The sequence below is a fragment of the Ochotona princeps genome, chromosome 13 (genome assembly GCF_030435755.1).
Source record: "Ochotona princeps isolate mOchPri1 chromosome 13, mOchPri1.hap1, whole genome shotgun sequence".
Lineage (NCBI taxonomy): Eukaryota > Metazoa > Chordata > Mammalia > Lagomorpha > Ochotonidae > Ochotona > Ochotona princeps.
Genome location: NC_080844.1, coordinates 53,277,045 through 53,303,103, shown reverse-complemented (window position 1 = coordinate 53,303,103; position 26,059 = coordinate 53,277,045). Strand labels below are relative to the sequence as shown.

Genomic DNA, 26,059 nt, shown 5'->3' with positions numbered 1-26,059 from the left:
AGACAAAAAACATATCTTAGAAAATATTCCCCTACTATAAGTTGATACAAGAAAGCTTATGAAATTAATTTTAATCTACTTCAAAATGTTTCTCAATAATTTTTGTTCAGATGCATCAATCTTAATCAAAGTTTCACTGATGTGTAAAATTAAACAGGATAAATAACTATTTTTGAAAGGAAAAGAAATGATTCCAAATCCATATATTTAAAATACTGTTTATTTGTGATTTAACATTAATTAGTATTACATCTAAGAGCAATATCAGATAACATTAATACATTTTTCCACAGGACACAGGTTCATTGGCTCATTCATTATGCCAAAGCAAGTAAATAGAGGCATTAGCGAAAGGTGCAATAGTTTGACTGTTGTGTTTAAAAAATATTTATGCACACTGCATTCATTTAGATATATATATATATTTTTTAAAAAGTATGGAAAAGCATAGTTCACAGGTTACTGTTTCTACATACGTTGTAATACAACATAAATGATGTAGAACAAAAAAAATAATCTTCAAATAGAATTAAGCAACTGAAAGTTTCCACTAAAAGGACAGAACACTGATCCAGTAGTTACTGAGATCCAGAGAGACACCTGCAGGCCCATCTCAGCTCTGTGACGCTGTACACACACAATCTGACAGAACCAGCCGCAGCACGCACTGCAGTCAATGTAATCCCCTGCATGCCAGCTCACCCTCCAACCACCTGGGAGCATTTGTACCCACTGACCATTTTGAATCACTAATTTTACACTGATTTGTGATACCACTTGGGTGAGAGGGGCAAACTCTATTAAGTATAGGTTTACATTTGTATTTACATAAAAAAAAGTTAAACAAAAGGTTAAAAAATTTTTTTTTCAATCAAGAAGTGGCAGCTTTTTCACTGGTGGGGTTAGAGTCATTTCTAGCGCTTCCCTCTAAGGATACGCAAGTTACAAGGAACTGGCCTTTTTACAATTAAAATATCAACCCAGAAAGACACTGATTTTGAAAGAAAAGCACATTTTAGAATTGTGAGACATGTTTCCAACCTTACGGCCTATCAGAAATATGGGTCATTATCAAACTAACACTTTCCCCCATCCTATCTTTAGTTCCTTTGATGTTTCACTTTCCCTTTCACTCTTCATTTGGCTACTTTATAAGATTTTCTCCATTCATCATTAATAACAAAAAATACACTATAAGATTCAAATAAGAATCTAGATAAATTTTTATATGCTCTAATCACCTTCTGATACCAAGTCCCTGGATTCTTGAATTATATTTAAGTACACTCAGTACTAAGCAGTCTCAAATATGCTCTACTGTTAAATGATTTGCTAATATGCTTACGACAGTTTTATGCTGAATGGTATACAAACACTTCAACATATAAAAATTGTTTTTTGCCAGAGTTAAACTAAATAATCCATGTTATGTGTACAAAATCCCCTTTATTGAAAAATTAGGGGCTTCCTAAATTAATAAAAAAGGAAGTTTTCAAAAATTAGTTTACTAAAATGACCTTTTTTTGGCAAACAAAGTTACTTCTGGTGAGGAAATTTTATATTATGGATAAAATCCCAAATGAACTTTTTCTTAAAACTTCAAAAAAATTAATTATGTGCCAGTGTATACTAATGCTATAGAGTCTTGTCTTAGAAGCTTTTAAAGCATTCTGTTAATGCCCATTGAAACAATGGGAACTAAAAGACAATCAGTAATCCTGATAAAAAATAACCTGATTACCACATGAAGCAGGTGTTGAGAAATAAAAGTTCTCATTTGTTCACTGGTACTTTCCTTCTGACAGAAGGCCTGCAGTAATTCAAACAGATACTGTGGTGAACTATGGCAATAATTCATGAGGGCAGGGCTAATTACAACTGGCAACCATTTAAAAATCGAAGGCCATTTTGGACATATAAAATGAGAGATGAATTTGAAAACTATTTTCATACGTTTTTAAGTACAATCTTTTTCCAGTTCATCAATTCCAGTTTGCTGCATACCCCCAGTTTGACCTACCACTGCATATTAATAATCAACTTAAGCATGGTATTTAAATGTGCAATGTCACATTGTGATAACAATAATTATTTGAAAAACTCCACTCAGGCTTCCATTTTCTCCTTTTTTTTGCTCTTTTTCAGAAAAGAAGGAGTGCGGAATTTCTTCTTTTTCTTGGATGGTGATTTTGAAGGCGAGCCATCAGGTGAGAGGACTTCCTCAATTTTTTCTGGAGACTTAATAGTAATCTCGATGTTCTCTATGGTCGTGCTTGTAGTTAATCTACTCACTCGCTTAGCAAGCTCCTCGTCAACTTCACGTATGTCATCCTTGCCGTTTACCACCATGACCGGCCCTTCCATGGACATGAAGCTCTTAGAAAACAACTCATGGTTTTCTACAAAACAGGAGGGTTTCAGGGTTATTGTACACCATTAGTGTTTCTGGCTCATTTTACAATACTGAAATGCCTCAGCAATGTGTGAAGGCATTATTTTTACTTCAATGAAGATCGAATTCTATTTTAATGAACTAAGGATTTATTACCACGAAGCTAATTCTTTTAAATACATAAAGGGAAAGAAGTCCTTAAAACCAAAAATTAGAAACGACATGATTCTAGTTTCACAATATAATTTCATTGTAAATTAAGTCAGAATGAGGAAGACACCATGATTTTTCTTTAGTTTCTGAGTTATTTAGCAATGAAAATAGAAAAGGATTTCATGCTGCTGATTGGATGATGTGATAAATCAATTTTCTTCCACAAATTCTTAAAAACTATGGGTTGCCAAAATCCCTATTAAGGTAAATTAAAATAATATTGAGCAAAGGTAGCATCTTATGTAAGAACAAATATAAAATTACTGAGAGATCTACATAAATCAACAGCAAACTTACTGTGATGGGAGGTTCAGCTTCCTTGCATGAAAGCACATGATGGGGCTGGGGGTGGGGTAAGGTGTGGGCAGGGTTGGGGAGTGGATTCAAGGGCTCAAAACTAACTCAGTGAATGCTGTGGGAAGTTACATTGAATACCTTCTAATTTCTCAGGGACATTTTGCGGTGACTGAGTTTGAGACTGAATTTGTGAAACAGATGAAGCATCATCTGAGGGTAAATCCTGCTCAGCATCTGTTGAATAAGAGTTTAGTTAGAAGCCATGCAAAACAAAACAAGGAAGCGTAAGATTTCAGGAGGATTAGTGTAAATATCAAATGCCTGCATATACAGAGGTGATAAATTCTTCAGCAACTAGCTAAACATGCTACTAGTTATCTGTTTAAGCATTAATGGGGGTTAATGAGTTAAAGTTTCTGGCTGCAAATAGTAATTTTACACACAAGGATACAAAAGAAGCATAGCCACTGGCAGCTCAGGCAAATAATACACAGACGCATTTAGCTTTTGCTGGTTTCAAAAAACCAAAATATACTAAACAGCCAGACAAAAGGAACTATGAACCTTTGGCAATGATGCTATATTAATGAGGCTGAATGCTTGGCTGACTTGGTGAACAAAATCCAGTTAGTGATTCCTGTCACAGCAGAATTAGAGAGCCAAATCAAAAGGTCGTAATGAACGTGAAACAAACTATTTACAAAGCTATATGTAAAGTGTGATGGTTCTAGAGTGCAATATTTATTACCTGGCATCGTTAGGCTTTCAAAAAATAAGAGATTAAAGAGGGACATTTTACAAAACCTAAAAAGCAAAGCTCCCAACCTTATGTAAGGATAAACAGTTCAGTAAAACATCACTTAAAATGTTTAGTATGATTGTACTGAGTCCAGATAACCCACTTTGACAAAAACATTAAGAAACTGATTAAAAAAAAAAACTCTTCCTTCAGTGAACAAAATGATCACATTATTTTATAGATTTTTATTATAATAACTAACAAAATAACAACACATGATACCATATCTAATATGGACAAAAATTTTTTTCTTGGTGATTTTTGTTTTGCTTTAGGTATCTCAATTCTAAGACTATGAGTGCTCTAAACCCTCTTCCCTGAATGTGTATCATACGCAGTAAAGCATGTATTTTCAAGGTGGTTCATGATCTAACGCTCATCTAATGATTCAAGACTAAGAACCCCTTCTTACTCCAGAGAAGAGAGCCAGTATTCACTTGGCTAGGAAGCTTTCTTTAGGTATTCTTAAATAAAATCTCCACTAATTACTATGGTTCCAAAGCCAGCAAAAAATATCTATAATGCCCACATGCTTAAGGAAAGTCACACTCAAATTCCATTTTTATTTATTTTTTAATTAAAATTTTACTTAAAAAGTATTTATTTGAAAGGTACATACACACATGCACTCACACAACTTCCATCTGCTGCTTCACCTCCCAAAATGCCTGCAACAGCCAGGACTGGGTCAGGCCAGACCCAGGAGCCTGGAACTTAATCTTAGTCTCCCACATGCGTGTCAGTGACTCAGACACGCGGGCCATCATCTGCTGCCTCTCAGGGTGTGAGTCAACAGGAAGCTGGAATTGGAAATGAAGCCAGAAACTCCACCCAGGTTCTAGTGCATCTCAAGCAGCATCTCAGCTACTGCGGCAAATGCCCAACCTGGCAGAGTTTTTTAAATTTTGATTTTGCGTTGATAATACTGGCACCTAACGACAGCCAAGACCAGATTTTACAAGGCATTAGAACCACATATTTGTGAATCTATAATTATTTCAAGACAAAAAGTTGATAACAAATCAGATGGTCTGAAATATTTAAAGTAGTATATCTGCATTTACTTGGGCTAGTAACTTTTCACTTATCTAAGAACTTCACTTTACAGATTTGAATAAGAAAATAGCTTTAATAGAAATTAGTTCTGAAGAGCAGGTTTCTATGTTGAGACATAGAACACGGTGGGTTTTTAGCTTAGTGCTTAAGTTGCTGGTTACTATCACATATGCCACCTTGCAGTGCTTTTGTGCAATTCCCAGCTCTGGCTTTGGATTGAGTTCTTGGCTCCCAGCTCTGCTTCCCAACCTTGCAGCCACTATGGGAACTTAGGCTGTGAAACAAGGGATGGGAACTTTCTGACTCACTCTCACAAATAAACAAATTTCTTTTTAATAACAAACTTGCTTTACTTCTAAATATATATATATATATATGCCATGTATATATATGGCTTGTGGTAGTGCTTTGTATTTTAGCCTCACACTCAATACAGAACTGGGTTGGAGGAGGGGCTGCCACCTGTGAGGCATTAACTAGCTAGTAAATCCCACATGGATGCTGGTTTATGCCCTAGCTGTTCCACTTCCAACAGGTTCCCAGCCTATGGCCTGGGAAAGCAGTGGATAATGGCTCAGACTCATGGGTCCCTGTGCAGCTACATAGGACACCCAGGAGAAGCTCTTGGCTCTTGGCTTTGGATCAGTTCAGCTCTGGCTGCTGTGGCCATCTGGAGAGTGAAGAAGCAGATGCAAAACCTCTGTCTTTACTTCTCTCTCCAAAAATCTGCCTTTCAAATATAAAAATAAATACATCTTTTTTTTTTTTTTTTCAATTTAAAGAACTGGTATAGATGAGGCAGAACAATGAAGTATATTTAAAGAACACCGACTGCATCCTATCACTGAGTAGAAGTTGCTATTACTGTTGTTATCCCAGGCTTAACACAAGAACTAACCTTCTAGGCCTTGCTGTTTACGTTCCACTGTCTTCTTATACTCTTCGAGTTCTCCTTCTGTGAGATGACTGAATGGGTTAGGAGGAGCTGGTGGGCCTTCATCATCTTCAAATTGCATGGTCTTGCAAAGAAAAACAAAACTTCAATTAATTACTATACATGTTATATTCATCCAGACACAGATCATAAGCCATATACATATGTATAATCTTTGTGACTCTGTATAACAATTACAAGAAATAAGTCTATATGTTTTGTTGAAAATATTCTCATGGTACTTACTCTCATAGAAAATACTCTTAATACACTATTGGTACATAGTCTCATGTATCAATAGTGCTTGGACTACTTGTACAACGGACTGAAACTGCCAGTGTTTCTTTCTAAACAAGCACGTATAGGTACATTTTAGTACTTATTAAAAATTAAAGTTAAACCAAGCTCTAATAAGCTTTATGTAACAAGAAATATCTTGAAAATACAATAAATGAAACATTAAAAAAATACTAGTGAAAAATACTTAGAAGCTGAAACTGTATCAAAAGAACTATTTCATATTTTTAAGTTACAAAAACAGACTTGTAGCTAGTTTCTTCATGGAAGGAATTCACCCAGAGTTTGAACCCATGCATTTCTTTTGATCCCTCCATGAACTCTACTAATATGATCATACACAAACAGAAAAAAATATATATGGTTTTAAGGATAAAAGAAGATAGAAGACATGCAAAGAGAAGAAATATTAACATATTTTTGGAAGAGAGAAAGCAGGTAAAAAGAGGATGGCACAGCTGAGGAAGATGAAGCCTTCATCCTGCAATGGATGAGGCTGGCGGTCACGCTCATGCCTTACAGAGGTCTGAGAAGACTCAAGTCACAGGCACCAGGGACCATCCAAGTGTTCAAGGGGAAAAGTTGAAAAGGAAAAAAGAGGCAAATTTTAACTCGAGGAGGGAAAAGTTGCATGAAAGATGACATATACTTCTGGGATAATACCTGGATCAGTTATGCACATGGAATAATACACACGCTGAAAGTCTATTAACAGAAAAAGCTTGCGACACAATCCTACTGGGGAAACGAGCAGAGGGTGAGAGGGAAGCACTGGGGAACAGGCTAAATCCTGATCATCTCTAAAGGAAGTCGCTGCTTCCTTTCTTTTTAAAGAGCTGTTTCTATGGCTGAGAGGCATTTACAGAGGAGAGAGAGAGTGATTGATTTCAATTGATCATCTAGCTGCTGGTTCATTTCCAAATCGCAACAATGGCCAAGGCTGGACAACCTGGGTTGGAACTCCACCTGGGTCTCCCACATGGATGGCAGGGCCCAAGCACCCAGGCCATCTTCCATTGCTTTCCCAGGTGCATTAGCAGGGAGCTGGATCAGAAGTGGAGCAGCCAGGACTCAAACTGGCATTCTAGTAAAGGATGCTTGGCATCACAGACTACAGTTGAACCTGCCAGTCCTTATTATCTTTAATTCTAACAAACTTTCCTATTACATTTTCCCTTCTGCGACACTGGGAATCATTTTATAATTTATGGCTTCCTGAAATTATAACTGGCAGTGTTTTTCTCTCAATGATATATGAAAGTAATGGTACTTCTTAAAACTAAGAATAGATTCAATGAAACAACTGTGGTATAGAACTAACAAGCCAAGGGAAAAAAGTGGGATCTTTAGAAATACAAACATGTGCTATAAAGCATGAAAAGAACAGAAAGTTATTGCCCCTGGAAACTGGGAACCAAGAGTAGAGTTTTTGTCTTGCGTGTTTATTAATCTCAGTAAAAATACTCATTATAAAAAAAAAAAAAAAAAAAGAAATCAATGTGGTAGATTAGAACAAAGATCACATTGCTTCAGACTTACAGAAGGAGGCTTATCCACAACAATTCCAGCAAGCAACTGGGACTGTGGTCCTGCTGTTTTCAAGTCATAGCGGTTTTGTTCTCGGATCTGAATCAAAAAACAGTGACAGTTCTTGAAGGCAACAATGCAGACGATCCTTGCTTTCTTTTTTCAAAAAACTTACTCTTCAACTCCTCCAGAGTAAGTCTCTTCATCTTCCCCCTTCTCCACCCCCTGAAGCCGACTAATCAGAACTGCATCCCCCATACTTTAAAAAGAGGCCCATCTATGTTTAATACTTCCTCTTCTTGGAGTCTATGCACCAACAGCTGGCACAAGAGTAGAACCATCCAATACAAGCTAAAATTATACTGAATTACATGCCAAATTCTTTTGCATTCAAACTTTCAAGCCTGATATTAGTCAGATTCAACTGCAAATGACTTAAACATGAAGCAGAGTAAAAACATTTCCTCTTCCTAGAAGACGGGTCTTACCTTATTTCTCTTCTCCAGTACTTCGTTTGGGTTTGTGTTTAAAGGAACAAACTGATTTGGATCTTCAATTTTAATAGGTGTCCCACCACTAACTTTAGAGGAGTCTTCTGCTTTCATCCACTAGAGAAATGGAAAAATTCAGAATGAAGCTTTGTATTAAGGCAATACTAGTAGGTACCTGATAACTATTTACATATGAATAGTCAGTTATGTTGCTGGTTAAGCTTTCTTCCTCTTGGCAAATGAAATACAATGCTAAAACTATTTCAAGCACAGAGATACACATGATGTCATTACATGAACTCACATTCACTGAAGTTTCCCGAGATGATGACATGGCCAAGAAATCACCAAAACACCCTCAAGGAACCTCAGGATGCAGTTCTCCAGACTCTGCTTCTTACTTTTAGCAGACAGAAAGACCAAGCCCTCAATCCCATCTTATAACTGGAATAATATAGTGGTACACAGCCTAATGGCACACCAGAGTTGGAAAGACTTTATAAATTCTAATTATACGTTATCCCACTTCATAACCCTCCAAGAAAGCTACTATTTATACAGAATTTATTGATTTATATGATGGGATAAACTAATTTTGAGTACCTGTAGAATAAACCTGGTGTTAAACATTCTTAAACCAACCAAAAGCTGAACAAAGTTGTGGAAAAGATAAAATAATTCAGTTCTGTACTTGTAAAATTTTACCTAACAGCAGCCATATACACTAATTCATGCCAATCTGACAGTTAGTTGTTGAAACTTTTATAGTTCTGATGAAATGGTGAAATACAAACTACAAAGTAGAATCACACTGTAAGAACTAGATTTAAGTTAAACTTGCTGCTACAAATTCTAACTTAATCATTAGAAATGATTATGTTCCCCATATACAACATTGGCTCATTTCAATGAGCTGATTCATATTTGCACTCAGAACAGTGTCTTGCACAATTAAGGCATGATAAATAACGATGATATTTTTGACATTTTACTTTCCTAATATATTTGACATGCAACATTTTAATTCATGAGTAACCAGATAAAATATTGAGTACTAGTAGTAGAGGCAAGCTATGCAGAAGAGTGCATACTGTGATTTTGGTCCTGGGACTGGTCTCCCCATTTCGAGAGTCCTCAGGCACATTCACTTTCATGTAGGTATTTGGCGAGTTGAGCCATCTTGTCTTTTCACGCTGCTGCCTCTGTGCCATGTATTTGAGTGGAGAGAGCGGCACTGTGTCATCTTCGAAGGAAAAAGCTGTCACAGTTGCTGGGATCTCCACATCACTCTTGTGTCTCGGTTTTTCTCGAATCAGAGGGTGCCTGTAAGCATAGCCTGTTCTGTATCCCTATGGCAGGGAGAAACCACAGTTGAGGTAATCAAAGTTACACTAACACAGCATTTTAGTTAAAATTCTTTAAATTACAACTCAAACAGACTTTTTTTGTTGTGGTTGAAAAACAAATAACGAGGAAACTTCCTTCAAAACCTCACATTACCTCTATTAAACATTAGAACAAAAATTCAACAAGTCAAAGAATCAAGATGGCGGAATAGGGTAAGGACACGTTTAAACGGGCAGAGATGGGCAGCCAGCGCACCATTCGGCGCCAGGCTTTGCCTGCTGGCTGCCCAGCCAGGGAGCTCTGGGATTTTTGGTTCTTTGAATCGCTGCTTAGGTAGCTCCAGGTTGAACCCTCAGTGCTTTGGGGATGTGAATCAGTCCTAAAGATACCCACGATATCCTATTACCTGACATGATGATGGATCAGCAGAGGGGTCACATTAGGCAGGACTATGACATTAACTAGCATTCGAAAACCATATCCGGGGGTAGATTCTGTGGGGGCGGTGTGGGCCAAAACCTGTGGAAATTCTAACCCCACTGGTTAGCTTAAGATTTGTGGTGGTGATGGACTTAGCTAGGTGTGACCAAGGAGCCTGCCATCAATCACAGGTAAAGGAACCCACAACAGTCTGGACTGGCCAAGGTAGCAGCACCCAAATGTGCATCCTGAATAGGGAGTGGGGCGGGCTGGGCTGCAACATTCACCAGCCCGTACAAGGCCAAATGGAAGGCCAGACTGCGCCGGGCACAGGCCTAAAACCCAATGGTATGTATGAGAACTGGGTCTGGGAGTGGATGAAGTGGAGGAACTTGGGAAACTCCTCTGGCGAGTCATAGCTCCTGCTGGTGAACATACAGTCCAGACCTGGGGGTGGGACAAGCTGGGCAAAGTAGCTCCAATGGTTGGCTAATGTGTGAATTGGTAATGAAACTGGGTGGACCGGGCAGGACTGAGCAAACCTTAGCCTACAAGTGAAACTAGAAACCAGGATGGAGCACAGGTCATGCAGAGCTAGGCTCTTGCACCTACTGGTCTGTGTGAGTCAGGGACGCTAAGCCACAGTATCTAGGGCAGAGGCTGGGACAGGTGAGGGGCTGAATCAAGCTGAGTCAGAGCAACCACTGGCATGTGTGTGATCTATGGCTGGGAACAGATCCAGTTGGGGAGCTAAGGGGACACCCTAACTGGGTTGAGGTTCCCACCAAGGGGCGCATGGGCTGGAATGGGGGCTGTGTTCTGATCAGGAAACAGTTGTAGTCTCCCTTGGCACTAGTGTGGACTGGGACTGGATGCACCGAGCCAGGCCAGACTCCAACACCCTCTAGTGTCCTGGAGGACCAGGGGAGATATGGGATGGACTAGGCTAGGTCTCAACCCCTATTGAACCATGTGTGAGCCGTATGTGGCTATGGATGAGCCATGGCTGGGCTGAAACATCCAACAGCAAGAACCAGCTTGCGTTGAAGGCCAGTCAGGAAAAGCCACTGTTCCTACTAGGACAGGAGGTGAACTGAGTAGGGCTGGCTCATGGACCCCCTGGTATGTGCTAAATCTGGCATTGGGAGGGGTTCTGATGGAGCCTTGGCAACTCCTCTGGCAGGACACAGTCCCTGCAGGTAAGCGCAAGAAGCATCATAGCAAACAGCCCAGAATAGGCCATGGAAAGTTTCCCACTGGCATACATTTGGCATGGGTCGGGGGCAGACCAGGTTGAATCAGTTCACGTCATCCACTGGTGAATCCGAACACTAGAACAGAGTGTGGGTCGGGCCAGGTTTGGTCATGACAAAAACCAATCCACAATATGGAATGCCAGGGTGAGGTTGCTTGTACCGGATGTGACTGCAGTGCCCATCCAGCATGTGTGAGAACCAGGAAGGGAGGGGGCAGAGTTGGCAGGGGAATAAGGTGGGGGGGGTTCCCTTGCTGGACAGCTACTCCCACTGGAGAGCGTGAGCTGTGATGGGAACAGACCAGACTAAGCGGGGCTACAACATCTGTGCGCCTCATGTGGACTAGATCAGGGAAAAGCCAGGCTGGGCTGATTGATCCTACTGGTGCAAACATAATTAGAGTGGGTGAGGGTTGTTTGGGCTTAGCCGCAGCATCAGCTGGCACTGGGGGCTAACTCTGTCAAGTCAAATCACAGAACCACCTGGAGAGTGCATGATCCCGGGTATGAGAGAGACCTGGGAGGGAAACAGCGGGTTCCTCCCTCTTGGGTTACCACTACCACGGGAGGGCACGAAAACTAGGACAGGGGCTGGGGTGGCTAGACAGAGAAGCACTCAATAACATCCATGAGGGCTGGATAGTTGAGCTGGTTAGATGAAACTAAGCTTCAATACCCATCGACATGTATGACAGCAAAATGGGATGTGGGATAGACTGTACTGGTCTGCTACACATACTGGCAAACCAGGGTAGGAGGCGGGCCTGGTGGGAGTTATTGTGGGTAGCTCTGACTGGGCCGCAGCTCCCCCTGGTTTATGCGAGGGCCGAGTGTGTGCTGGGCAGAACCAGGCTGGACTGCAACACCTGCTGGAAGTTGGGGCTGAAAACAGAACCAACCCAGCAATTGCAACCACCAGCTGATCAGGGCGGTGGACTGTGCTGGGCCCTGTATTTGCTAGAACATGTAAGAATCTGGTCCGGGAACACCTCAGACAAAGTTTCTTTGGGGATATCCCCAATCGAACTGCCGGACTCAGAACCCTAACCAAGAAAAGACAGAAGACAGAACAAGTCAATCAACTACCTCAGCTATATGTTGGCAGCGAAACACTGGGCAAATGGAGACTATGATGGACTATGTCAATCAGTGGATTCTTCAACGACCTCATCGTGCTTGGAGTGGAGATACTGGCAGCGATTCATAACTGGTGAACTATCGAAACCACTTGAGCAAGTATCTCAGAGCATGCCCCACATCCGGGACCTGGGGTGGGAAGGAAACTGGGTGGAGCTTCTCCCTCAATATCCCCTTTACCTCAGATACATGAAGGAAACAATATGGAAATAATAGTCTTACCCACTTTCCTATAGCCCTTGAACCTTTTTACCCTAATTAACTATGTAAAGACTGTCAAAAATAAAATAAAATAAAGAAAAATAATAAATGGGCGGAGAAACATTTAATCAGGATGAAGCAGAGAGGACACATCCTAGGAAATAGGAAAGGACAGAACAAAAGCAGAGGGGTACCTGGAGACTGACAGACACAGGAAAGCAGCAAAAACAACGGTGTGGTGTTGCAGTGACTAATACTCCAGCAGCATTCAGCTAATGGGTGATCTGAACTCCACCAGCAGCCTGAACTCCACCAGCAACCAGGTGCGAAGGGACTTCCACTGGGAGCTTGGGAGGTGAACCCAGACAAAGAACCATACGTCCTGCTGGTCCGTTTGATTTGACCAGGAGCAGAGACAGAGCAGCAGATCACAGACGGGCAGTGCGGGAACAGGGTGGATTCCACAGCCCAGTCAGCCCCCTAAAGCCGAATTGGGCACCATTTTGCCTAAGGAGGCAAAGGCAAGGGAAAGGACTGAGCATACACTGAGCTGGGAGTGAACTCATTTCTGATTCAGTGAACTGCAGCAACATGGCATTCTACAGGTTCCACACAAGACAGGTCTGGGTATCCCTCAGACTTGATGGCCAGCAGATCAAGAACTCTAGTAGTGGTACGTCAGGCGCCATTTTGTATACTGTGGAAAATGCTTTAGGATTGCAGGGGACAACAGTGAACCGCACATGTGCTGAGCTCGCTAGAACTCACTGAGTTCAGTGGATTGCACTGGTCCCGCAGGAATGCAATACTGACTGTGGCACTGTACAGGTCAAATAGGTGCGTGTGGCACCCAGACCTAACATCCAACAGGTTCTGGTAAGATCAGCGCCACCAACAATCTAGCTATATAGGACACCTGGTGTCTCTCTAATCCTGGGACCTGCTCCAACCGTAAGTGGGAGAAAGATTGCAGAGACAACAGTGTAGCCTCAGCACAGTATCACAGGAGTTGGAGAGTGGTGAGCCAGGAGCTGGAGCTATGGAGACCACGGTGGAAATCTAACATAAGAACCCAGACCTGGAACTCGCTGGAGGTTGTGGCACAAGTGGCTGCAAGCAAAATGTTGTGTACCAACTGCAATAAGTAAAATCGCATTGTAGACCTGTGGGTGACACAGCTTAGAAACTTGTCCCAAGGGAGAAGACTCTGCTAAGCTAAGTACAATGACCAAGAGCAAAAGAAGAGACAAAGGCACAATGAAAATTATTGAAAACTCCCTTGCAAAGGGGCAAAATCCTTTGCCAACCTGCGTTAACTGAGGAAGACATCGAGAAAATGGGGGACACAGAATTCAAAAAACTCATTTTAAAGCTTCTGATTAAAAATGAGAAGCACATACAAGAGTTCAAAGAATTTAAGGAAGCAATAAAGCAAATCAAGGCTCATATATCAGAAATTAAGAACACAGTAGAGCAAATTAAAAGCACCGTGGAGAGTCTCCAAAATAGAATGAAGCAAGCAGAAGAAAGAATCTCAGGATTGGGCCCGGCATGGTGGCCTAGCGGCTGAAGTCCTCGCCTTGAAAGCCCCGGGATCCCATATGGGCGCCGGTTCTAATCCCGGCTGCTCCACTTCCCATCCAGCTCCCTGCTTGTGGCCTGGGAAAGCAGTTGAGGACGGCCCAACGCATTGGGACACTGCACCCGCGTGGGAGACCCGGAAGAGGTTCCTGGTTCCCGGCTTCGGATCGGCGCAGCACTGGCCTGCTGCGGCTCACTTGGGGAGTAAATCATCGGGACGGAAGATCTTCCTCTCTGTCTCTCCTCCTCTGTGTATATCTGGCTGTAATAAAATGAATAAATCTTTAAAAAAAAATAATCTCAGGATTGGAAGATATTTCCTGTCATCACGGGGAAGCAAACAAGAAGCTGGAAGCAGAGCTGGATCAGGCCAAAAAGAGTATTCAAGAATTGAAAGACACTATTAAGATGCCAAATATGAGTTATGGGAGTTCCAGAAGGTGCAGAAAGAGAAACTGGTTTTACATATATATTTAATGAAATAATAAAGGAAAATTTCCCTAATCTAGAGAAAGAATTTGGAAACAACATCCAGGAGGGGCACAGAACTCCCAACAGGCTTAATTAAAAGTGATCTTCACCAAGACACATGATCATCAAGCTCTCTTCAATTGAACATAAGGAAAAGATTCTTAAATGTGCATATAAAAAAATCAATTGAAATATAAAGGAAGGCCAATTAAACTCACAGATTATCTTTTACAGGGAACTCTATAGACCAGAAGAGAATGGAGCAACATATTCCAGATTCTAAAAGAAAAAAAAATTGTCGGCCCAGGATAACATATCCAGCAAAGCTTTCTTTTGGCTTTGAAAATGAAATCAAATTCTTCCACAGTAAAGAAAAGTTGAAAGAATTTGCCTCTTCCAAACCTGCCCTACAAATACTTGAAGATGTTCTCTTGGCAGAGAAGAGGAATAGCACCAAACAAAACTAAAGGCAAATGGGAAGAACATCCCAGTAAAATGACAACAGAAGACTAAACCAATGAACAACCCACTCCTAAAATGACAGGACCAAAGTACCACCCATACATATTAACCCTGAATGTAAATGGCTTAAGCTCAATCAAATGTCATAGATTAGTAGACTGGATTAAAAAACAAAACTCATCTATTTGCTGTCTAGAACAGACACACTTCACCAACAAAAACCAGCGGAAACTGTATTGCATGGGATTTCATGTTTTCTGTTAGTTTCATCTCTTCAAAACACTGTTCTGATCAAATTCTTCACTGACTCATAGATCATAGAGTAGCATCATTTTCTTCAAGAAGTTTCTTGATTTTCATTTCTTCAGCTACATGTTAGTCATTTAGTAGCATGTTATTTAACTTCTTGGTGTTGTTTAATTTCTTTTTTCTTCCTGATTTGATTTTGTTTTGTGGCTTTTCATTTAAGGGGATGTATAGTAGCTGTATAATGGAGACTGTCATATCTAGTTACATGTTATTTAACTTCATGGCATTGTAAATTTCTATATTTCTTCCTATTGTCGATTTTATATTATGACTTTTCATTTGAGGGGATGTACAGTAGCTATGAAACAGAGACTAACATATCCAGATGTGAGGATACAATGTAGTATGCATTTCTACTTCCAGACAAAGATGGACTTAGAATGAAACTGTTTACTATATCTTGACAATAGGATGCTGGACTCTCTGCCACTGTCCATGCCTGCAATGATGGACATATGACTGTGTATGAAGAACTATAGTTTAGTAATGATATAGAGGAACTAGGTGGGGTGGGAAGGAGTTGGGGCTGGGATAAGGGAAATACCAGGAGTCTATGAACTGTATCATAAAGTGATTATAATAATAAAATGTTTAAAAAAAGGAAATTCAACAAATGTCATGAGTGGGTTAAAACTGATTCCAGCTGACCCTGCAATTTCCACTCACACAAACGTTCCTGACAAAGGTAATTTCCAAGCTCTTTCTGCTGACTAGAAATATTTCCCTGCCCATAAAAATGGTTTTGGGGGAATCAAACCCCAGGGTTCATTTAAGACTTGGTTCCTGAACTAAAGGCAGTCTGCCTTCTGATGTTTCATGTAAGATGGTAAATATCTAAAATGGTGTCTGATAAAGGGTTAATATCCAAAAATGCAAAAGCTCAGAAAAATACCACAAAAGGAAATAATCATAGTTTAAAAGGGAGCATAGGATTTTAATAGACATTTCCTAAAAGACTTATAAATGGCCCAAAGGTACATGAAAAAAGTGCTCAGCAACACTAATCATCCAAGAAATACAAATTAAAATCACATCACTTTACACCTGCTAGAATGCTAAAAGGCAGAGGATGTGCAGAAGAGCAGTTGCTTGCACACCACTGATGGGAAGGTAAATTAGTACAGCTAATAGGGGGAACACACAAAAGTTCCTCAGGAAAGTAAAAATAGATCTACCCTACGGATCCAGTAACTCCACGTCTAAGTATATATCTGAAGAAAGTGAAATCAGTATTCTAAAGTGATTATGTGTACTCTCAAGTTCACTGAAATATTAGTCAAAATAGTCAACTTGAGCATCCATCAATGGATGAATAGATAAAGAAAGCATGTGCAAGGCATGCACAGAATCTTATTCAGCCTTAGAAGAAGAAAAGCTGTTGTCTGCAACAACATGGGTGCACTTGTAAGACCTAAGTGAAATAAGCCAAGCAGAGGAAAAAAAAACCTCACAATTTCCCTTACATATGGGACCTAAAGTTAAACTCATAGACGCATAGAATGAGGGTTCCCATAGGCAAGGTTCGGGGGCTTGGGGAAATACTGGTCAAAAAAACAGTAAATAGTTGGATAGTTAGCACAAAAGTACAACATAATGACTATGGCCAGGGGCCTAGAAGCAAGCACTCTTAAATCTGAAGACATGATTCAATGTTCAAGATCATGTTTAATTTTTCACATACCAAGTTGTCCAGAGTCCTCATCAGCCCCTCAAACTCTATCTCGCCAGCCTTCCACTTTTGGTGGGAACCCATGTTCACGCCACCTCCTCCAGAAGCTGCTACCGTGTGTGTGAATGGTTTGTACTTCTGAAGATCGAGCACAAGGAGATTGTCCACTCCACCTGCCCCTGCTAACGCCCGCACCTGCAGTGAGTGGTAAAACAGAGACCCAAACCTATAAAGACTGTAATGAGTACTTTACTTTCAAAAGGTGCAGTAATCCCAACTGGCAAACATCCATAACACTTGTTCAGCATACCAACAAGCATGAAGACAAGGCAACACTCCTGTGCAAGTAGCAGCTGAAATATCTTTTCCATCTAGATGAAAAAGGTACATTTCAGGGTTCCTCTGTTCCCTGATAGCAAACACATATATTTTATGGCTGAATTCTCTTACTACATTTAAAGTTCTTGAAGTTTCTCCATGATTATCCAGTTAACACTATGGCTGAAAATTACAACTTTAAAAGAATATAGTGACACTATATTTCAAATTTAAGCATACTTAAGCAAGCTGTCTGCTCATGATCACAATTTAATTAAGCCTTTCATTGCTTCATTTGAGAATAGGAGGGACTATTAAAAGTTAAGACAAGTTAAAGCCCAAAGAATAAATTATCTCCCCTACCCTGTGGCTTTTCCAATAACTTAGGATATCATCAATTGCTTCAACAGAATGTGCTTGATTTTCTTTATTAGAGAAATTAGAGCTTTCAAATGCAATCAACTTCTCTGAAGCAAAAAGTGGTTCATAAGTACCAAATTTATCATGATAATAAGGCTCTGGAATTGTTGTAAACTGCATGAATTCATAAAATGCCTGGCATTTATGAATTACCTTACAAAAGCCGCCATTACACATCTGACTCATGACTTGTGGTCACATTTGCTTCTCAATTAGTACTACCACTAAAGGGTCAACACAGAGAAGTACCTGGGTGTGTTTTTTTTCAATAAAGATTTATTTACTTATGTATTTATTTGAAAGGCAGAGCTACAGAGAAAAAGGTAGAGAGATTTTCCACCCACTACTTTACTCCCCAATGGCTGCAATGGCCAGGCTGAAGCCAGGAGTTAGCAGCTTTATTCTCCCATGTGGGTCCAGGGGCCCACATTTAGGCCATCCTCTGCTGCTTTCCCGGCACATTAGTAGGGAGACAGTTCTGAAGTGGAGCAGCCAGGACTCAAACCACTGCCCGCACGATGACAATGCCCACTGACACCTCCTAGTGTCACAGGAGGTGGTTTTACCTGCTTTGTCACAATGCTGGGCCCCTGTTACTTTATCTTACACAACTGGCTTGTGAGGAAAATTGTTTATGAGGCAGATTTATGTGGGTGTAAATTTTCATTTCCTCTTCTTCTGTTTTCAATTTAAGAGATTACTAAGCTGACAATCTTTTTCTTACTTAAGTAAAGCAGAATTTTTCATAAAGAAAAAACAAGAAGTCATTAACCAGGAAGCTTTGGAATTGAACACAAAAGCCAACTAAACAGCAAAAAATGAAACAACAGAAAAAAGTGTGTGTGGGGGGGAGCAATATACTTTCTTACCTGAATCTCACAGGCTATCTGTACATTAAAAATATAATGAAAAGCCTCTTCAATTGTTTCTCCTAGGGCCACCACACCATGATTCCTGAGTACCAGCACCTAAAATAGAATCCCATAGCAATCACTTTAAATAACTAGCATAGCTCACACTGTTTTCATCAACAGCAGCAGCAATAAAAATAGCTCCTTACACAGAAACTCTATTACACACCTTACAACTTGGTCCGAGGACTTTCTGCAGTTGAATTCTTTCTTCTTGCTCATCAAGTGATCCTTGGTAGTCATAATAGGCAACATCTCCCAGGATAAGGGACTCTTGAGAAATTGGAAGGATTCCACACTTCATGGAGGATACCTATTTGATTGGGTCCATTCCAAGATTACATACGTCGTTACTAAATACATTTTCATGGGAATCTAATCTAGCCAACTCTAGTACTGGTCCTATTCATTGTGCTTACCACTGCAACTCATTTCCCATTTTAGTTGTTTGCTTCACCCAGGAAAGAAAGACAAATTTCTTGGGGGATACAACTCAGCTTAAATGTTGTGTCAGATATTATATAAGAAGCTTTTCCCCAAAAAACTCAAGACGACCTACTCATTATACAGATGATTTTTAAAATCCAAATGTTATCTCTTCAGCTGTTTTCTAGAAGGGCAGCATTTACTCATAGGGGCCTTTTGTTTCCTGGGTATTCAGAGGGTTACTATAACATTCTGAATGGTAGGGTCTGAAGGAATACAGGCAATAAAGCATCACACGGGAAAGTCATGGAAATCACATTTTCCAGAGTCACTACTGGCTGTGTCCCTTCATTGACTTACAGCTGCTGTCGCAAGGGTGTGGATGTGTATCACACACTTAACATCAGGACGTGTTGAATAGATGGCAGCATGGGGGCTGAATCCTGCATGATCAATTTTCAAATTAGTACTTCCCTGGTCAACCACTTCTCCAATTATATTGACTTTCACCTGGAAAAAAATCACAGACATTTAATGGGTAATGTGTCCAAGTTTCTTTCTTTTACAAGCTAAATCATAGAGTGATTTTTTTAAAAGGCCAGTTAGTAAATATTCTCAACTCCGTCAATTCAGCGTGAAAGCTGCCATGAACAATGTGCGACCTAGGCTGGTGCTGCTGGGCAGCAGGGTGCACCTGTGGCACTGGCATCCCATACAGGTACAAGTTCATGTCCCAGCTGCTCCACTGTCAATCCAGCTCCTTGCTTATAGCCTGGGAAAGCAGCAGAGGATGGCCCAGTCCTTGGGCCCTGCATCCATGTGGGAGACCTGGAGGAAGCTCCTGGCTCCTGGATTTGGCTTCGCTCTAATGTGGTCATTTGAGGGAATAAACCAGTGGATGGAAGATTTCTGTTTCTCCTTCTCTCTGTAACTTTGCCTTTCCAAATTAAATTAAATTAAATTAAAAATGGAACAAAAAATAAAATCAAGTTTAAAAATAAATCTTAAAAAAATGTGAGAAAATGGCTTACATTTCCATAACACTATTTATGTATTCAATCTAGCTATTAACTGATGATAAAAATTGTAGTATACGTGCATATCTGAAAACCACTCAGCCCAACAAAGGAAAGAAATTCTGACATTTGTAACAAATAGGTTAATAGGAGATCACTGTGCTAAGAGAAATAACACAGACTCGAAAAGGCAACTATGTCTTCTCTAATTTGCAGTTCTTAATATAGAGAGAGGATAAAAACTGTGTGGATGTCAGACCATTGGTATAAAGTTATAAATACTGCTTCACTGAATCGTGTGTCATTCCACATGATGAAAAAAGAAACAAGCAGAAGTAGTGAAGTCTTGACATTCAGTAACACTTTGTTCTTCATTTCGGTGTTGCTGAGTGTGATCAGATGACCAAAAAACTCAGCGATCTGTATATGCTTAAATGTATTTCTTGGTATATACACTGTATCTTAATGTTTTCTAAAAGCCTGGTTTATAAAACAGGTAGTCTTCAACAAAAAAGGACAACATATTTTTAAGAAACCAAGTATTTAATGATATTCGCTGGAGGTTTGGACAAGTCTACAATTTACTGAGCTGGCTATAAAATTTCAATTTGCTAACACTGCAGCACCTAGAACCAGTGAGCACTGAGTATTCTAAAGCTGATGATGGTGGGTAAGAGTACAGTTGTGACAAAGACAAATACTGGAACATCAGATCTTACACTAACACCAATTATGGCAGACGTAACTTAGCATCAAAATTTACATTTTTTTCATAAAAAGAAAAACTCAAAATTTAGAGTCTATAGGGTAGAGAACAATTAAAGGATTTCCTTCAAAATAAGAACAGATTAACTGATAAGACTAATTCATTCACTAGTCTCTAATAACTTGTTTTGAGAACCCTAAAACATTTTTTAAAAGTACATAATTTTTCAAACTCTTCACTGTTCAGTAATAAATATTTCCCTATCTGTATTTTTTCATTTCTGTGCTAAAAGCTAAAAACTGTCAAAAACAAGCAAACAAACCAAAAACACAAAGAAGTTCAGAAAAAGTAACATAAGAACGAAAATTATACCAAATTAGAGGCTGTGGCTTCAGAAAAAGACAGGCCTCTGGGAATTATTATAATATGATCCTGTTCCTTACTTATTCTTACCTGAAAAAGAGAAAAACAATGGAAACTTATCATAATGCATTCATATTTTGCAATGTAAAACAATGAAGCATTTATTTTTCATGAAAAGTTGTGGGGACCAAAGCAAACATGAAAGGTCTGCAATATGAATTTTTCTCTCAAGCACCTGCTAACAAGCTCTGACACTACTGTCTCATTTTTAACCTATCTGAAGCATTATTTTGGGGTGCTTGGGTGGCCTAAAGTCAGCACATTCATGGAAATTAAAAGAAAACAGGCAAAGGAAAGCAAACAGAATCTCTTCCGAAAAGGAAGAGATGGAAGGGGAAATAAGGAAGTGAGTGGGTGTTGGTAGGAGGGAAGAATACTGTACCACTGACAATGCCATTTCCAACATGCAACATTTAATACCTTTTTGCTTTCAAATACCATCTTGTTTCCAAATGCGGAAAAATAAAAACAAGATGACACAAACAGGGAAAATGCATTTCAGAACAGAAATCAAGAATAAATCTTTACTGGCCCTGTTTTTCATGCTCCAAATGTTTTTTTTAATAAATGCTACTGGTACTCAGATATAATTAACTTATAGAGGGATGATTCTGACATAAGGGTTTCTTTCTGAAGATACTCTACAATTCCTCTAAATTAAAGAAACAACACAGTAAAATGAAAACAAACTTGGGAGAAGGACAGCCTCTCTCTCCCTTGCAGATAATGTTTCAAGCAGTTTTAGATTGTTATCTAGCATGGTAAACTCAGACAATCAAAAACTGGATTTCCATACAGAATTTTTGAAAAGGAATTTAAAGCTAAAGACTCACAGAGATGTATGTATTTGCCAGGTGTGCCCATCCAAACAAATCTGCAAGTCTGTACAGGCTGGCAAGTTTACAACGAGTAAGTTTTTCTCCTTTCACATATGAGGATGTATCAGCACCAGGAAGATCATTGATAGGTGTGACCATGCCAAGACCTAAAAGAAGAAAAATTGTGGTGAGAAATTCAGCTCAAGTAATCCTCGTCTGGAACATAGCTGCCAGTTCTTTATCTGGAGCCTGTGCCATATCTTGGGAATATTTCAGTCTTGTAAAAAAAAAAAGTTATTTGCAACTTTCCGTGCATACAATGTTTACTGCTGATCCTCGTTCAGAGAAGCATACTATGTACAAACGAAGCTCCAGCTATCTTTGATTGTTCAGCAAAAAGCCACTTCAAGTAGTACTTGCTAGGGACTCACAGCACTGGTAGTAAACAGTTACTTCACCTCAGAGCCCAAAGTGTTACTAAATATTGAGGTTACTGCCATTGTTAGATAAATAGATCTCAAGAGAAAGCTGCTTTTCTAACAACTCTTCTGTCTTCAATTCAAACACACACACACACTTGAGATATAAAAGAATGCACACAAATAAACAAATAATCTAGCTTTTCCTCTCTGCTCTCTGGAAAGTCCCTAAGGATCCAACTGACACGTTTAACTGTTAACAACTTTTGACTCCATCTTCACTCTCTCCTTGATTTCTTTATAGCTTAACATCATCCACCATCATCTCTTCCCTAGGATTCTTTTCCAGGCTCCCTGGGCTCCCTTTCCATTTGCTGTTTTCATTCAACAAGTTCTCTTTCCCAAAGCTCAGTCTTCCTCTATGTTCACTTCTTGTTTTACTTTTGAGCCCATGAAAACATCCTACACCATCATGCCTTCCCATTGCAATTTCTGACAGATGGTGATACTTGTTATCTGACCAGGTCCTCCTTTCCATTCTTCAGCTTGCTGTTTCTGTCTGCAACACAATAAAAATTAAGAGTTCAAACGTGATTTTAGCTCTCCTGATTTGTCTTTTAAGAAGATTTATTCTTCTTTGAGAGGTATATTTACAGAGAAGGAGAGATATAGATTTAGATCTTCCATCTGCTGAATCACTCCCCAGATAGCCACAAAAGCCACAGCTGAGCTGATCTGAAGCCAGTAGATAAGAGTCTTCTGGGTCTCACATGTTGGCATAGGGGTGCCTCAGGCCTTGGGCCATTCTCAACTGCTTTCCAAAGCCATAGGAAGAGGGCTGGATCAGAAGTGGAGCAGCTGGGACATGAACTGGTACCCATAAAGGATGCCAGTGCTGGTAGGGCTGAGTCTACAATACAGCTAAGGCTGAAGCCGGGAACTAAATCCAGGTCTCCCACCAGGTGGCAGGAACCCAAAGACTGGAGCTGTTTCATCTGTTTCCGTGGATTGCATCAGCAGGAAGCTGAAGTCAGGACTCTGGGCTGGGAACAGAACTCAGGAACTGTGACGGGGGACGCAGGTATTCCAACGGGTATCCTGGCCCACCTACCACCTATTATCTATTATATTATTACTTAGCACTTGCTCCCTTGATCCGAAATGCTTTCTCCGCGTCTGTACAACTGACTTCTATTCAGAAGCTTTCTCTCATCACCTAATCTGAAGCAGTCACCTGGTTACTACCACATCACCACATTATAAATCAAAACCCATTATCTGATCATTTTATTTTACCTGCATGACTAAAAGGAATCTTTCATCTTCAATATCACTATTATCCCTTGTTCTTAAAAAGGTGTTCATCATGTAATAGATACAAAGTAGTACAATATTAGTGAACCAAAGGACTTCAATCTCTGAATTTTTTCTTCCGGTAAAATCCCAAGTTAGAAAATTCTGAATTTGAAATTCGTCCCTCTTTCTCTCCCCAAACACACCATCACATCAAACTGCTCCTGAGTCCTTGCTCTTCTCTGCCTGAACCTTCCTCACTTCACTGTGAACCCATAACCACTACTCCAGCTCAGGTACTTACACCTCAGACTGTATGCGCCCAAGGATACTTGTTTTTCTTCATCTCTTCTCCCTTCCTGGCACTCATTTAAGTTACCATTTACCAACTCTTTCTTCACTTCACACATGGATAGGTTTCCTTGGTGTAATAGTGAATGCTCTCTTTCTACAGACCCAACTTCTCTTCCTAGGTTTCTACATTTGGATTTTCAATTCATGTGCTAATATAATGATCCACTTGGAGTCTCAAAAACACTCCTACGTCACATATTTCCACCACCATGTTTTGTTTTTTTTTTTTTTTTTTGCTACTTCTTCCTCTTGAAAAAATCCAAATTTACTGAAACCCTTACAGTATCTTACAATCTACAAAAAAAATCTTATAGTCTTACAAATTTTTAGCAAACAAACAAATACATGTAGGGAGTGAGGAAAGAAGGAACACAAGAAAGACACAAGAAAGGGGAGAATAGGTCCCTTAGCCCTTCAGTCAGACCCCAAGTAGTCCCTTATAGTTTTTAGGTGTTTTTTTTTTTTTTTTGAGATTTCTGTGCACCCTGAATGATTTCTATAGGTATCTCCCAACTAAGATGTAGAGCACCAGAGTTTAAGAACTTAGAATTCTTGGTATGTTCACAGTGTTCAGCTAACAAGCTGGTGCTCTCACTAAAGAGCTGTTAAACCAATAGAATGTCTAACTCTCTCTTGCATACCACACTGTACTTCTGTTCTACTCTTTAAAGTCTGGTTACTTAAGGCCTTTTTTTCATCAACAAAATCTTCTATCACAGTCAGTAATCTGATTCAAATCAGAGCTCAAAATAGGATGACTTCTAAAAGGACATCAGAAAGTGATTTATGAGCTACTTTGTAACTTCTCCCCTTCAGTTATATCAGTATTTTGTGCATCCACAGTACATAATGTATCAACTAAAATATACAGTTATCTAGGGTAGGTAACATGTGTTGCACTACGTTGTAATACAAAATCTAGGGTATTCCTGGTTGACAAGAAAAAGATTAATACCGTATTATTCTAAGTGTTAGGTGTTATAAACTTAAGGACTGAACCTGAGCAGAACATGCTTCTAGAGAGGTAGAGTATTCCAAAGTAGATCTAAAACTGTAACTTTAAAAACTCTGCAGAGCTGACGTACTGAGGGAAGGTGAAGAAAAGCCAGAGAAAGAGGTGGTCATGATGTAATCGGCAATCTGCTGTAGTGCTAATAATCCAGTCGGGTTGTGGCCTTTCTTCATCTGCTCCTGAATAAGGCATTCTAGGTCTTCCCGAAAGGCCTGGAATACACAAAAAATCATCACTCAGTATATCCATCTCATTCAATATACAATGACCAAAATATCATTTGCCCTGATATACCCAATCTTTATTCCTCCATCATTTGAATAAGGTTTTACTATACTTTTTTTTTAAAAAAAAAGATTTATTTATTTTGATTGGATAGGCAGATACACAGAGAGGAGGAGAGACAGAGAGGAAGATTTTCCATCCGAGGATTCACTTCCCAAGTAACTGCAACAGCCAGTGCTGCGTCGATCTGAAGCCAGGAGCCAGGAGCCAGGAGCTCTTCTGGTTTTCCCATGTAGGCGCAGGGTCCCAAGGCTTTGGGCCATCCTCAACTGCTTTCCCAGGCCACAGGCAGGGAGCTGGGTGGGAAGTGGAACTGTGGGGATTATAACTGCCGCCCATACAGGATCCCGGCATGTTCAAGGTGAGGACTTTGGCCACTAGGCCACCACGCCGGGCCCTTATCTACAATTTTTTTTAAACAAAAAAGAAAAAAAAAAGCCCCACAAAATAATAAAAGCAGTGACAGCAGCGGTAAAAAGTTTGCTTTTGGGGAGAGCAAAAATTAATTAAGCATAGTGTTCTCAAAGCAAATGAAATATTACAAAATCCACACATGACAGTTGTAGAAAACAGCTCTCATTAATTTTCACAACTTGAGTATCATAGGTATAAACTGCTTTAACAATAGACCCACTCAATGCTTAACACCAAGTGACAGAGTCTATGTGAGTCACAGCAAAGGTACTCTCCAAGACATACTACATTATAGTTTAGATTTTATGATTTTTCCCAACAATGCCTTAGCGTCATACATTATGAAAGCAAACTAACAAGAAGAACTAATTACTTCTCTTATACAA

General features: G+C 39.8%; 1 protein-coding gene across 8 annotated transcripts in view; it reads right to left on the bottom strand.

Annotated features, from left to right (window-relative positions):
- Positions 1-202: 202 nt before the first annotated feature.
- Positions 203-26,059, bottom strand: part of ADD3 (adducin 3) — a 143,454-nt gene continuing 117,597 nt past the window's right edge. For 7 of the 8 annotated variants that reach the window (XM_058671247.1, XM_058671252.1, XM_058671249.1 and 4 more), the window contains 13 exons: positions 25,048-25,186; positions 21,912-22,063; positions 21,028-21,108; positions 19,294-19,443; positions 18,677-18,820; positions 18,466-18,564; positions 16,871-17,053; positions 9,098-9,355; positions 8,004-8,123; positions 7,528-7,614; positions 5,656-5,776; positions 3,041-3,136; positions 203-2,399 (listed from right to left, as the gene is read on the bottom strand). In XM_058671247.1, the coding sequence (XP_058527230.1) occupies positions 2,107-2,399; positions 3,041-3,136; positions 5,656-5,776; positions 7,528-7,614; positions 8,004-8,123; positions 9,098-9,355; positions 16,871-17,053; positions 18,466-18,564; positions 18,677-18,820; positions 19,294-19,443; positions 21,028-21,108; positions 21,912-22,063; positions 25,048-25,186 (1,923 nt within the window). In that variant the 3' untranslated portion in view covers positions 203-2,106. The remainder of the gene's footprint in view (positions 2,400-3,040; positions 3,137-5,655; positions 5,777-7,527; positions 7,615-8,003; positions 8,124-9,097; positions 9,356-16,870; positions 17,054-18,465; positions 18,565-18,676; positions 18,821-19,293; positions 19,444-21,027; positions 21,109-21,911; positions 22,064-25,047; positions 25,187-26,059) is intronic. The other variant, XM_004579862.2, reaches the window with a different exon arrangement.